General features: G+C 39.5%; 1 protein-coding gene across 1 annotated transcript in view; it reads left to right on the forward strand.

The window, feature by feature from the left end:
* LOC102206455 (serine/arginine repetitive matrix protein 2-like) overlaps positions 1–15,880 on the forward strand; it is a 56,306-nt gene that overhangs the window by 37,842 nt on the left and 2,584 nt on the right. Inside the window, exons 3-6 of the mRNA XM_013916017.1 lie at positions 10,279–12,153; positions 14,574–14,612; positions 14,716–15,131; positions 15,352–15,425. Coding sequence (XP_013771471.1) covers positions 10,279–12,153; positions 14,574–14,612; positions 14,716–15,131; positions 15,352–15,425 — 2,404 coding nt within the window. The remainder of the gene's footprint in view (positions 1–10,278; positions 12,154–14,573; positions 14,613–14,715; positions 15,132–15,351; positions 15,426–15,880) is intronic.

Below are 15,880 nucleotides of genomic sequence, written 5' to 3' on the forward strand. Positions count from 1 at the left end.
CAGCACGGACTACACTGCCCATGAGGCTACATTCTTTAGAGCTATACCTGTAGCATTCTGCCTATTAGCTTAGCACAACAACAACAACAAAAAGGCGCTCTCTCACCCAGGAAACACGCAGAGAGAGAGCGTCACCCTGTAACCATGGCAACCGTAACGATGCCACCTGGAACAACAGAACGTAGCTGTCAAACAAAACCCAAACAGTCCTGACCCCCCACAATATGAAACAGGAAAGTACCGCAGTGTAATCCATTTATTTCAACAAAGTAACTGTATTCTAAATACCACCTTTTTAAACGGTAACTGTAACGGAATACAGTTACTCTTATTTTGTATTTTAAATACGTAACGGCGGTACATGTATTCCGTTACTCCTCAACACTGCAGACAAGCATAAACACACTCGACTATCACTAAATCAAATTTAACACATGTTTGTAATGACGCTAATTCAGTTTACAATAGGGTTCATTCGCTTGGTCAGCAGGTGGCAGTATCCTCGTAAACTGCCATTAAACGAACAGAAGAAGAAGAAAACCCCTGCACATGCGCGATTGAATGTCGCAATGTTGGCAAAGAGAGGAAGTGACGTAAGATTTGCGCATGCGGGGTAACGATCGGGTTACGGATCGGGTAGTGACAGTATGGTCCGACTTTGCACATGCGCTTCCACTCCTGATCCATAACTATCTTTTTATTTTTCATTTTTGTCTGCATTATATTGAAATGTTTGATTACTCGAAACCTTTTAAGAGATATTTGTTATTCTTAACATCTTAAAAGATACTCTGACCCGTAAAAATCGTAAAACGCTTCGATCGGAAGTAGACATCTTTCGCGCATGCGGGGTACCGATTGGGTTTCTGGTACGGATCGGGTAGTGACTTTTTTTTTTTCATTTACATTTTGCACACATTTACAATCTCTCATTGGGAGACAACATTGGTGCAACAACATCTTGAAATGTTGAGTAAGAAAACAAAAGAAATAGGAGAAGACTAACAGAAAAAAAACAAAAAAACAATATAAATATGCGTGAAGGCCATTCTTATGACATTTAACAATATCCTTTCCGTGCACACTTTAACATACATGCGGCTTATTTGGTACACCAAACGAAACATATTCATTAAAAGGATAGGACTGGGTCCCATTTTCACATATCAAAGCAGCATCTTTACATGAATCCTTCAGTAATTCTAAAGATGACAAAAAAGACTTTAATTCAATCTTCAATGCACTTAGGGAAGGTCTTTTGTTTTGCCATTTACACTTATGAATGTGGTATTTGCCCATAATTATTACCATATTGTGGAGCATGGCAAGTTCCTCGCCATTATTGTATAAAACCTGTGTTAGAGTCAGTGGGGTCATCCCATCTATTCTTACACTCAACCAGTCTACCAAATCCTGCCGAAGTCAGTCGTTACTGAGCAGGAAAAAAACAAATGATCAATACTTTCTTCATTTTGCAAACAAAATCCACATGGCTCCACCTCAAACCCAAACCTTTTTTAAGCATTTCAGCTGCTGGGCAATATCCATTAATTATTTTAAATTGCATTTCTTTGACTTTGGGGGGGATAGGCCATTTTAAAAAGTGTGTATGTTATTTTAACGTTACTCCCTTTTAATTTTGTGTTACTGTTAAAATCGTGAAATAATTCATTTTTAAATATATTGTTTATGATTTTATTATTACACTTTTTATTAGTTAAAGGAATCTGATTTAGCTGTAAAGAAGGTAAACTAATTTGTCCCTTAGAGTAATATAAATAGCCTTGTATCAAACTTAACAGAGGTAAGGGGAACGCCTTACAGACCTTGTTATATTCTCTAAGGGAACACTGAATGTTAAACTTTGCATTGAAAACACCCACTGGGAGAAACCGCCCCCTTTCATTAAGTAAATCTGTTATAAAGATTATGTTTTTTTCATACCACTCTTTAATGAACAATGACTTCCTATTAATTGTAATGGTCCTGTTATTCCACAAGGTGGAGCAATGTGGCGTGAAGTTATGGGCAAAAAACATTTTCCAATAAGACAAGACCTGCTTATGATATTCTGACAGTTTCACAGGCAACTTCAATATATCAAAATCACATTTCAGGAGAAAATCCAACCCTCCCACCTTTTTGAAAATATTTTTAGGGATATGGAACCATATGAAGTCAGGTTTCAAGAGGGAGGCTTTTATCCAGTTAATTTTAAATACTCCAACCATTGATTGAAAATCAATTGTCTTTATACCACCTTTGGTGTAATCTTTGACGAGTTGTGATTTTTTAATGTAATGTGTTTTATTGCGCCAAATGAATTGATAGATTATGGAGTTAATCTTTTTAATACTTTTTGAGGTAATGTATAATGAGTATGCTGGATAAACCATCTTTGAGACACCCTCTGATTTGGATAATATATTGCGTCCAAAAATTGTGATATCTCTCATTAACCAATGATTTAGTGTTTTGGACATACCATCAATTTTGTCTTTTAGGTTATTTGACTTCATTTTTCACTGGAATTGTCCTCGTGTTATTTTCCAAACAATCATAAAGTGGCAAAAGTTCACACTTCTTTAGATTCAGACACAAGCCTGAAGCTTTAGAAAAAATTTAAATTACATTCCACGCTTTCTCGGGTATTAATTTATCCTTTAAAAATATTACTGTGTCATCTGCAAACTGACTTATTTTCAGTTCAGTACCAAAAATATTTATTCCTTCGATGCCTGAATGGTTCACAATGAGGTAGGCCATTAATTGAGTGCAAAGAATAAATAATTTTGGAGAAATTGGGCAACCCTGTCAAATTCCATGGAATACGTCTATCCTAGGTGTTATGCCTGGATTGAGCAAAACATAACTGTAAACCTGCTTGTAGAACAGTTTGATCACATTGCAAATTTTGTTTCCAAATCCAAAAAGTTCTAAAGATCTAAATAGAAAATTATGGTCTATTGAATCAAATGCTTTAAAAAAGTCAATAAATAATAGTAAACTTTCTGAATTGATAAAGGATCGGTAGTCAATCATATCTAATATTAATCTTATGTTATTATGAATCTGCCTTAATTAATAAACACTGATTGACACTCATCAGTTAGTTTGGTTAAGACGCTCTTAATCCTATTTGCATATGCTAAGGCTATCATGTACACCTCATCTAGTTGATTTTGTAAAGATTGTAAGCATTCTGACTCTTCTGCAGTCATACAAGGCTTACCACATAATAAATGTATTTGTTCGATTAGATTTTTCTTTTTACATATGGGTAGGGCAGACACTTTCTTTCCCGTTTCTATAGCTAGTTGTTTGACACTATATTTAAACCATTCCCATTTACTGACATTAGTCATCATCATATTGTTAATTTCTAAATGAATTTTTTTAAACTTGTGTACAGAAATCTTTGATTTGTAATAAACTATTGTTAAATTTTCATAAGTTCTCATATCTTTGTTGTTTACGTAGATATAATGAGAGACTTATCAGACAATAATCAGTAAGTGGGGTTGATTGGGTTTCACATTTAGTAACATATGATGATACTGTTTGGGAGACAAGCCAATAATCTAGTCTTGAACATACGTTCTTATTTGTTGGACTAAACCAACAAGTCCAACAAGTCACATGTATTTCTTCGTATTTGGGTTTGTCATCCTCCAATAATCCATCATATTAGTTGTTGTACAAAAGTCACAAATAATGCTAGCATGTTCTGGTTGTTTCCCTCTCTGTGGTTGCCTGTCAAGCCATGAGTTAGGTTCCAGGTTAAAATCGCCTCCAGTTATTACCTGGGTAGAACCATATGTAGTACTCCAATTTGCAATTAATTTACTTAAGTTTAACATCATGTTTCTATTTAGAGACCTGTTATTGTATCCATACATGGTGATAAGAATAATTTTCTGTTCACAGACTTCTACCAACACCATGATAGAATGCCAATGTCCCATTCCATCGCTTTTATGATCAATAACCTTCCCTGCAAATTTGTTAAATAAAATCATCACTCCTGCTGAGTGAGTAGTACCATGTGAATAAAGAATACTTTCTCCACATTGATGTTTCCAAAACATTTCCTCTTCCTTACTAGAATGTGTTTCTTGTAAAAACAGAATGTTTTCCTTAATTTCTTTGCAGAATAGAAACATGGCCTTACGTTTGACATTGGGTCTTGCGATTTCTTGTTGAAGTTCCATCTCTTCTATATCTTCCTCCTCACATGCTTCTTTCATAGCAGCAAGGTTGTAATTGTGATCGGAAAGGCTACCTGCTAGCTTGGGGTTAGCCATTTTTATCGCTCTATGTTTATCTTTGTGTCCGTCTAAGGGTCTTTCAAAGTAACTTCCAGGGGGTTTCGCTTGCCTTCTACTTCCTTTTGGAGTAACTGTTTGTCGATAAAGTACTTTTCAGGACATCAAAATGACGTTTCCTAATCAGACCTGCAGATTGTACAACCGCTTATTCCGCCATTTTGGCCCCCCTCTTCAGATCGGGTAGTGACAGGGCTCCGTACTTATTTCAGGGAGAAACATCAATCATACCTTATTTCCCCCTTTTCCCATGCTTCCACAGTCACAACATAAATATTATTTTTATAATGTAAAATTAATCTGTGCAGAATTGGTGATGGGGTGTAAGACACATTTCACATAAACATGTGTATTAAAATTCAGGCTGTGTTATAGTGGTAAAAAAAAAAAAGATATAACTGATCATCATCAAGGACATTAATATAGGAATTGTTTTCCTATAGAAAGAGCGCCATCGTGTGAAAAATTAACTATAGTACACTTATCCTGCAGTCACCATAATCCATTACAGAGAAAGATGTAACGAAAGTTTTCAAAATCTGTCTCACTGAAACTGAAGTATACATGGTTAATAATATGGTTGTAACAATAAAAATAACACACTCAATAACATATTTAAAACTTGCAGTTGTATTTTTCTAAAACGTAAATAAAAAATTGAAAGTGCTTATCCCTGATAATAATAATAATAATAATAATAATAATAATAATAATAATAATAATATGTACGGAATGCGTTAGTGGAATTACTACAGTAGCTTGAAAGTTGTCGTTTCTGTTCGTACTTTTATTTTGAAGGCAGCCCATCGAAACGGAACACGTTGCGCTGGGTCACGTGGCTAGCGTTTCTTTTCCCTTAGCAAAGCTGTAGGTTGCAAGAAGTTCTTCGAGAGGATATATTTGAGAACATCAGAACAAAGGGATTACATACATATAAAGCACGGTATGTACACTGAGTTGTTGTTTTAAAAAAAAACCCAAAACAAAACCCTGTAAGCGATCAGCTTTTCCTTGTACCCGCTGTTTGTCGACCTGTGGTGGTAGTTTGTAAACGGGCCTGGAGGAGTGTTGCTTTAGTGGTGGATTTATGGTCTCGTCTCATATCTCACTGCTGCACAGATTTTGCTCAATCTGCCGGATTTAACTCAGTGGCCACAACACATTTTAAATGCATTCATAAAAGGCAGCATTTACAACAAATACTGACAACATGAGAAAAACAACCACTTGTCCTTCACTTATGATAAGCCCCCACTCCACAGACCTGGCTTGTATTAAAGTTTTCTCTCTTTTAGTGATGCACGTTAATCCCGCTCTTAAGACTCTTCCCAGACGTGATGGTATTGGTTACAGTGGTGGGATTTCCATCTCTTTTTGGAGAACCGGTGTCCTGGGAATCCATCCTACCTGACAAACCATCCTACCTGACAAACCATCCTACCCGACAAACCATCCTACCCGCTGTTTCTGCGCACACGAAATTAAGTGGCAAACCGTCCTACCTTTGTGAATATTATCTAGAAAAATTCAGCTCGGCTCACTAAAAAGATCCAGCTTTTTCGGCTCCCAACCAGCTCTTTCAGGTTGTTTTGTTGCTTTAATTAATTTATTATTAACAATAATATAAAATTATGCACAAAAGAATTACTAATGTAAAAAAATGGTTTTATTTATATGTTTATATATAAATGGTAAATGGCCTGCATTTGTATAGCGCTTTTCTAGTCCATAGGACCCCAAAGCGCTTTACACTACATTCAGTCATTCACCCATTCACACACACATTCACACACTGGCGATAGCAAGCTACATTGTAGCCACAGCTGCCCTGGGGCGCACTGACAGAGGCGAGGCTGCCGGACACAGGCGCCACCGGGCCCTCTGACCACCACCAGTAGGCAATATATACGGTGGCCCCTAGAGACAAAGCACGTACAAACTCCAAAACACATTTCTAGCATTAACTGAGCTTCCAAAACAGAGCTACCTAGATCACTTAAATAACACAATTGAAAGCATATGTGTATTGTTTGTGTATTTATACACAATTGTTACTTCCTGTTATTGTTACTTCCTGGCTTGTGTAGCCACTAGGTAACAAAAGCTCAACACTGCACCTAGCATTCTGTTGTCTTTTTTACGTGTTTTGGAGTTTGTACGTGCTTCAGAGTTTGTACGTGCTTTTTGGAGTTTGTACGTGCTTTGGAATTGGTATGTGCTTCGGGGCTTGTACGTGTTTTGGAGTTTGTACACGTTTTGGAGTTCGTACGTGTTTTGGAGTTCGTACGTGCTTTGTCTGTAGGAGCCACCATAAATATACTTTTATTTATTCACTCCACATAAAATGTAATAAATAAATAATATAATACAAAAACCAACTATTCACAGTTCAACTTTTAACTATTTAAATTTTCAGCTTTTTCCTTTTAAAAGTTTAAAGTGAAACAACACAAAACACTGCAAACCACAACACAATTAAATATAAATTATAATATGGAAAAAAAAAGAAGATGCACATTCTCTGTCATATGGGCCTGCATGAATAAACTTTCTGAATCCTTTGTCATCTGCAACTGAAAATAGTTGTGGATGATTACTATACCTTTCTAATGTGATGTTGTCCCTGGCTCTCTGTCTCTCCCTCCTGCTCTGTTCCTGTGCTACTGAGAGTGTAACTACCTACACTGGGCTGCTCGATTATGGCAAAAATGATAATCACGATTATTTTCACTGAAATTGAGATCTCGATTATTTGACGATATTTATTTAACCCTTTAAGACCTACTATAGAACCAAGTCCGCCAGAGCTTATATTATACTTTTACATGTTGTAGTGCCATTTGTGGGAGCATTTCAAGTTGCTATACAACTGTTATAGCCCATATTTTAATAATATGTATGCATTAAGTCCATAGGAACTACATTAATTGCAAAAAAGTGCAATAAACTACAAAAAAATTGAAAATCGTTTTTGGGTTTTTTTAACACATATTTCTACTTTGAGAAATTTAAGAGGTTTATCCCTCAAAACTTTAAATACAAAAAAGTTGCAAAAAATAGTTTATAACAACAGGAAATTTATTTTGAGTGTCTTCAAAGTTTTATTTTGGAGATACACTAATTTTTATATACACTGCAGGAAAAACAAAAAACAATCCTATGATGCAAATTTGCAAAGAAAACAGCAGGTGCATCAAAATAAACTATTTCCAGTAGTGCAATTCGAGTTCTAAGCATCTCAGAAACTATTCAGAAAAGTCAAACATGACCAGTATAGGCTTTTAAGGCCTACGAGTAAAAAAACTACAATTTCCGCGAAAATGACGTCACTTCCGGTTTTGGCCAGGAAATGGCGGACATGTGATAGTTCGCGCTGGCGTCTGTTTCACTGTGGGAAGTGTTACGAACAGCTGATCGGATCGGCAAAGCGTGTTTCTGGAATATTGTGTTTTTGTTGCTGCAAGCGCTTTTTATGCAGTTTTTGCAAAGCTTTATGTGGAAGGAAACCGTGACCGAGGACAAGCTGATGGCATCAGATGTAAGTACAACTCCTCCGGTTTCATATGCAAAACAAAATATTGCGCTAGCTTACACGGTTCAGGTTCTACAGGGATTTAAAAATAGTTACGCAACACGGAGCGTGCTGCTCTGACCGGCTTCAATGACTTTAAAAAATAATATAAAATAGTGTGCAACACCACTGAAGTTTTTTTTAAACTCTCTTTTCAACCAACGGCAGTCACTCTCCTCTCCAAATAACTTCTGCTTAGCTTTCCGAGCTTCCCTCGGGTCCTCTTAATCAGCGGTCTCCAACCTTTTTTGCGCCACGGACCGGTTTATGCCCGACAATATTTTCATGGACCGGCCTTTAAGGTGTCGCAGATAAATGAGGGAGGGGCTAATAATCGGCTCAGTCATTTTTAATGATCGTTGAAAGCCCAGATCGTAATCGTGATTAAAATTCAATTAATTGAGCAGCCCTACTACACTCGTAAGAGCTGTTTCGTTCGCGACAGAAACATCACTAATTGGTGATCAGTGGCCTGGCATTAGACATTAAGATGGAACTATAGAAAAGATCGCCTGTCATTAACCTGCTCCCATACCATTGATGTGCAGTGAGCAAAAAGCACCTATCCACTGCTGCAGGTGCTTACTTAAAGGCAGTATAAAGACTGCTGCAATGTAGTCAAAGATGTAATCATGTTGTCTGCAGCTGAGCTGTTGGTTAGTTGTGTTGTTCTATATTATCACTTAAAAATCTATATTTTTTAAAACATTTATTTATTTCCTTCTTTTCTCCTATTACTTTATTCTTCTTTACATCTGGTAGGTGTGTGTATCTGTGCAATTCACTTTCTCTTAAATTACTTTTCAGCATAACATAGCTAACACAAGCAATACAACAAAAACAAAAAACAGTCACAGGGAGGGAAATCTGTTGTGTTCACTTTTGGCCTCCAAATATTGTCATTGTCTCTGATTTTGCCATTGATGTCATCATTGATGTCATCATTGATGAGTTTTGCACTAGATAACAATTTGTCCCTAAAATTAGAGAGCCATCGTAGCACGAACGGAGCAAACCGCAAATGTTCAGTAGTTCGTAGCTGCACTTTTACCAACTAGTTTTCTTTGGAGGTTTGCAAAGATTTTTGACCCAACTACTAAAATTGTCATGAATGAAAAGCAATAACGATGCTTTCTCTCACTGTTGCTGTGTTTGATGTAAGAATTGTTGGGACGTTTTTACTGCACTTTTCAGAACATAACCTGTTGCATATGTGAAAACTTAGTTTGTCAAAAGTACTTGCATAATGATCAGGTACAATGTCTGTACAGACAGCGTACAGATTGATTGAATTATTCCACAGTTCAAAATGATTTTACAGTGACACTAAAGTCACTTAAACTGCAGAGGGCTAATGTAACCAGTTAAATTAAGCACAAGCGGACAACAGAGCATCAGTAATGGTACTCAACTTTAGTTCCTTATCTCCTGCAATTCAAAATGAGCGAAGGAGTCCAATCTTGTCCCCTGAGGAAACAGAAGATCTTCATGAGCTGCTCTATGCCAAAATCCTGCCGCTGAGCATGCTCTTTTGATTTATTGCGATCATGTTTAGGGGGCAGGAGCATGCATTCATGACTTATGGCAGCACCAGTTGAGGTCCATCTGTGTGCTGTCATTACCAGAAAGTCAACGGCAGATCCAGCTTCCTTCACCAACTTTCCAAGCCATACGTCGTCTCTTTTCTGAATGCTGCCTACTCAGCACACCACCACTGGACTTGGAGGTCATCATAATAAAACTACCAAACCTTCAAAGTTGTGTGCATACGCTTTATTGTGAATTGTGGAACTGAAGCCTCTGGCAAAACAGGCAAAGAGATGAAAACGTATCAGTTTTTTGGGTTGCAATTTAATATTGTGTATGCTTGTATTGGTGTTTAAGTCTTTATTTTATAACATAATGTTTCAGGAGAAAATTCGTGTTACAGATTGACTTTAGTTCGACCTTGTTGGGCACTAATCATGGGTCTTGTTAGAAACATCTAGATGTTGGACGACTAGCGTGTATGTTCCATGTCTCTATCCACAGATCAGGGACATGAAAAGGATAGAGGAGGATAAGATAAGCTGCTTTGGAAGATCTATTAACCTTATTCTTCTAAGATTAACACCTCCGTTCTATTTTGTTGTTGTTGTCTCCTGTGTCTCTATTGTTAAAATGCCTTGTTTTCTGTGTGTCTCTGTTTTTGATGCTTTTGTTTCCATGATAAAATATGATACTGACAGAATGAATCCGTATGAATGAAGGAATCTTTGGAAAGCAGAGTCTGCAAATTAAGAAGCGGCCTTCCGGATGATGGACCTCATCTTTCCAAGATTCTGAGGCCCAGTACAACTCATTAACCTTTTTTCTTTGTTTTCTTTATTTTGAACTTCCCAGCTTTCCATTGCCATCGAAGCGTTACACCCCTTCTCCTGCACCAGGGCCCCAACAGAGCCCCCTTCTGGGTGGGCTCCCAGGGAGCTTTTTACTGATCGGACAGCAAGCTGCATGCTTGCGGCTGGCTCAGCTGAACGCCCACCTTACTTTGACACAGATAAATAATGCTGTTGCTGTTGGTGGTCGAACCAACACACACGCCCCATTTATACCCACAACACCCCCCTGCCCGACAGCTGCAGCCATCAGTCTACTAAACCTTCTGAAGGTTGCTAACACCATGTCCCATCCCTTATATAACCCCTATGCCTCTGGGAATCAAAGTTCAGCCCAGGGGCGCTATGGACAAGCCAGTATGCAGGCAGAGAGAGACTCTCATAAGACATCTCCTCATCTTGGGCCTGGGTCCAGCTTTAGCTCTTCTGGAGTTTCATCTGCGACTCCTGCAAAATCTGGGGGAATAATGAGCTACAGGCCAGAAGGGAGTAAGACTTCAATGGAAGAGGACATAAAGAGGTCCATAGACATGCATATAAGCAGAGCCAGAGAGGAGGTGAGAAATCAGCCTGTAAAAAAGAACAGTTGTTTTACCAGCACTCAAAGAGATGAGTATGATTCTTCAGGCAAAGATGTGACTTCCTACATGTTGTCCTCAAACTCTCAAAGACCTCCTGATGTTGCAAGTAGCACTAGCTCCATGGACTGGTTGCCAAGATACAAACGGGAAACTGAGGATGATTCGTCTAAATACTGTTCATCATCTGCTTCATTGAGCTATCAAAGCACTGGCGACAGTAGGTTTAATGCCTCGAATGAAAGAGAGCACAATGTGCAATCCATTCCAGGCTTAGGTGATTATGACTACCCAGTGCCAGACAAACCTGTGGGTTCTGCAGAGTCTACTCGTCCCAAGTACACTTCAGAAACAGCTGTGAACATCCTTATGCAGTTTGGACTTGAAAAAGAGGACCTGGAACATCTGATCTCATATCCCGAAGATCAGATGACTCCTGACAACCTGCCTTTTATCTTACGACAAATCCGCATGGAAAAGGCAAAGAGATCTGCAACAGCAGATCCATCAAAATCCTACTATGATCCTCATTCCACCACAAGTATGAGTGGAAGGGAAAGGTTGAGTACTTCAAGAGGGGAAGGGATGCGTCAGGATGAATTGTCACCTATTGTCCAACCAAGTAAAGTGATTGATTATGGACATACTGGAAAATATACTGGGAGCTTTGGGGATGAAATTGGAAGAAGCAGCAGTGGAGCCAGTAGTGGTGGAAGTGGAGGTACGCTGCTGATGGGCTCCTATGATAGTAGCGGTCACAGTCGAGAACCACTGCAAAAAAGTATGACAGAGGTGAAAAACAGCACCTTGGTTTCTTCCCGTGATCAAGGCAGCTCTTTTACCAGTCATGGCTCAATGCGAAGTAGTGGTCCAGCTCAACAACTGCCAACACAACCAAACCAGCCTTCTCAAGAAATCTTCAAAGGTTTCTCTCTGCCAAAGACAGACACAGACATAAGACCTCTTAAAGCAGAAGTCACTAAAACCCTTCCGTTGAAAAATCCAGAGCCAGATCGCCATTCAGCATCAAAAAGCCAACTAACTCCTAATATAGTTCGTAGTGTGCATCCAAGTCGACCTGGCCTTGTACTCATTGGCAGCAGCAGCAGCGACAGTCACATCAAAGAAAAGAGTAAGACTCACGGGCAAGTATCAAATGTTTCTGAGCAGATGAACAAACAGCAAATCCAGCAGAAGCAGGTACAACAGCAACAGGTGAAACAGACAATGCAACAACCACCACCAAAGCAGCAGATGCAGCAACAGTTGAAGCAACAACAGTCAAAGCAGCAGCAGACACAGCAGCAGCAGACGGAGCAGCAGCAGATGCAGCAGCAGACGCAACAACTGAAGCAGCAGACGCAACAACTGAAGCAGCAGCAGCAGCAGACGCAACAGCAGCAACTGGAGCAGCAGCAGACGCAACAACAATTAAAGCAGCAGCAGCAGATACAACAGCAGCAACTGAAGCAGCAGCAGCAGCAGCAGCAACAACTGAAGCAGCAGCAGCAACAACTGAAGCAGCAGATACAACAGCAGCAACTGAAGCAGCAGCAGCAGATGGCCCAGGTACCTAACCTGCCGATTGGGTTGCAGCAGATGCAGAATCAGCCAGCTGTGCATATGGGACAAGCTTTGCAGTCTCAAGTTTTTTCGGCTGCAAAGCCAGTTCCACAGCCGTCCCTCATGCCAGGGCTCACGATGCCCGTTCCTCCGGGTCTCTCGCCGCTAATGCAGAACCTCGTGAATTTCATTCATATACCGCAGCCCGCTTCCACGAAGCAGCTTCCAGCAAAGGTAGAAGTGACAGGGAATATCCCAGTGCTGGCCCAGATGCAAGACTACACTGCCACTTCACCTAGGGTCTTTCCTCATACCTGCTCTCTATGTAACAAGGAATGTACTCTGATGAAGGTAAGTGGAAGATTGTTCGATGTTTTTGCTTTCTGTCGGTTTTTATTTATTTGACATGCAATGTTTTTTGTTTTGTTTTTTATTTGATTTTGGATCGAATTATAGGACTTTGGTTTGGGAAAAACTTCATGTATGCTACTTTAAAGTTTATTTGTTTGTTTTGTTCACTATTCCTGCATGATGGTGACTATAGGAAGACTACCAACTTGGCTTGCAAACATTTGGACACATTTTTCACATATTTCTGCAATTCAGTATTCTGTACCAGAATTTCTGAAGGATTACAGCGCAGACTAAACTTAACTATATGTCTATCAGATATTGTAATTGAAAAACACTACTAATAAGAGACCTTCAGAATCTTCAGTGGTCTGTACTTGCAATTGATAGATTTAATCTCTTTTAAATTGACATAAACTGATGCGAAGACATTCAAGGATTTTGCTAACAATGGAACCAAGGCCTCAGATGACGTGATGAGGAGAAACCTGCAAACCTGACGAGCCTGTGCATCAGAAAACGTTGGAAGACGGCTGTTTTTTCATTTGTCTCTGTTCTTGGGCTGCTGTTCCACAGTGCACATTCAGCTTTGCTTTTTCTGGAACTGTTGCTGAATGTGAAAGTTCCCCTTTTTGTCTTTTGTCATTAGAGTTAAGAATAGTGTGTTTTGTCCTTTATTTCACATTTGTTTTTGTGTAATACTCGCTTCTTCTTTTTTTTTACTCATACTTTCTTTTTAAGTTAGTGTTTCTGTGTCCCAAAAGGCAACATCATTTACTACCACAAACATAAGCACCCGCTGCGCCCAGTCATGAGCTACACAAGCACCAGATTTGATTTGATTTGTTGTTGAATCTCTCTTTATGGATCGGCCTTCCTTCGCTGCACCAAATTTCACATTTGAGCTCCTCGTCAAAGAAACAGCGCCTTCCTCTTCTGGTCTATTTCAACGTCATCTTCCTGTCGCTACTCCAACTGTGATCGTCATAGGTGGTGCATTTTGTCCTAATCCAAACTTGGCCTCTCCTGAGACGACCTTCTTGGAGCTTCGGGAAAGTTTGATGCCATAAGAAGAGCCTGAGAGTCCAGAATCCAGAGCCTAATTGACCTTTTGTTTTGGTTGTTTGTAATCAGATGTTTGACTTGTGTTTTCTATATATACTAAATAATTTCACTTTTAAAATTTGATCCCAGGAAAGGTATAATGTGTCATGCTTATTTGTTCCTGGTTTTTTGCCTATGAAGGTTTAAATACAATCCAGGCTCCTGGCTAATGTTATAATGCTTCTGCGTTCAGTGAAGGACTAACTGTTAATATTTTAAGAATTTTTTTTAAGGCCACTGCAAAGTTTAGTGACCTTTTATCAGCAAGTGATGTCAATGACAAACGTTGCTCCTGATAATAATAAACCTTGTCTAAATGTTTGTTTTTTGTTGTGACCACTAGGATTGGGTCTCCCACCAGAATACCAGCCTTCACATTGAGAACTGCAAACTTCTGCGAAAGCGGTCAATCTTTCTTCTCTGTACTTCGTGATTATGAACCGATATCTTTGGGGCAGCACAACCATGGGTGTGCCAAAATGATGCCGGGGTTGTAATGCTAGGATAGCTCCCTAAGAACTGTTCATTTGTATTTTTTTAATTTAAAGCACCTTAATGATTTGCAGCATTTACCATGAGCCATTTTCCCTAACCTAAATTGTTATGAAGCTGAATAAATTTCTTAATTAATGAACAATAATATATTTTTAAGGACATTCTACCTTGCAACATCTGACAAAAATGTATCTGTGTTTTTCCACAGATACCCAGAATGGAACGGTGAAATTGCATCACTGCTAGGGTAAATATCTTCATGTGAAGTCATCTGGCGAAAGCCTGCAGCATTGGAGGCTTTCATTTTCTTTGATTTAACATGTGCCTTTCTTTTTATATGCAATTGTTAGTGCATCAGGTGCCAAGCCCTCTCCCTCAACTTCTGCTGAGACTTCCCAGAAGAAAACCAGACACGAGAGTCGTTCCCGTTCCTGCAGCCCCCGGAGCCATCGTGACTCGGAGCGTAGCAGGGACAGGCAAAGTAGCCGTTCCCGCTCTCGCAGCCCCCGCACTCATCGTGACTCGGAGCGAAGAAGAAATAGGCCAAGTAGCCGCTCTCGCAGCCCCCGCACTAATTGTGACTTGGAGCGAAGAAGAGATAGTCGAAGTTGCCGTTCCCGCTTCCGCTTCCGCTCCGGCAGCTCACGTCGCCGCCATGAGTCGGAGCGTAGGAGGGACAGACGAATTAGTCATTCCCGTTCTCAATCACGCAGCCCCCGAAGGCAGAGACACAGAAGCCGATCACGATCTCCCTACAGCTCCAGACGTAATCGCAGGTCTGTCCAACATACATTTTGAGAACTAGGATCAATCAAGAAGATTTAGCTCTCCAGTGGAGAGGGCGAAATGTAATTTATTTAATAATGTAAACTTAAACACACTTAATTGGTGGACAGTATTTACCTTTTGTATCCATGGTGTGTGCTTTGAGATGTTTTTATTTTTATTTTTGAGTCATTAAGTTCTTTGATTAATACTTTTTTCAGGTCCCGGTCTCATTCTGACTCCTCATGGTATGACCGTCCTTCCTCTTCACGATATCGATCACGCTCAAGGAGCCGTGAGAGGCGATCCTTGCCGAAAAGAAGAGATGAAAAACGTTCACCACCGAGGAGAAGCTGGGAGAGCCGGTCGTTGGCAAAGAGGTCATCTCCTATGCGAAATAAGTCGAGCAGCTCGAAGATCTTGGCGAAGAAACTGCTGGAAACATCAGGTTGGAAAATTGCTTCATGGTATTTGGGGGTTTTTTGGGGTTTTTTTTGGTATGTACTCATTGGTTTTTCTAAAATCAAAGTTATGTTCACTTGTCAACCCCCCTCATAACATTAACTATACTAATGCAAATCATAAATAAAGACCAGTACCACCAGAAAATGTCAGTATAGTTTTTTCTACGATTATAAAACTTGTAGAAGCAGTAGATGATTTTTGAGACTTGGGACCCACCAAAGTGTGAATCTCTTTTGTACCTGTGGTCTTTTAGCTCTCCAGTCCTTATCAAAACAGTCTGACCTG

This window comes from Pundamilia nyererei, unplaced genomic scaffold (genome assembly GCF_000239375.1).
Source record: "Pundamilia nyererei isolate P.nyererei 1_Seehausen unplaced genomic scaffold, PunNye1.0 scaffold00427, whole genome shotgun sequence".
Taxonomy (NCBI): domain Eukaryota; kingdom Metazoa; phylum Chordata; class Actinopteri; order Cichliformes; family Cichlidae; genus Pundamilia; species Pundamilia nyererei.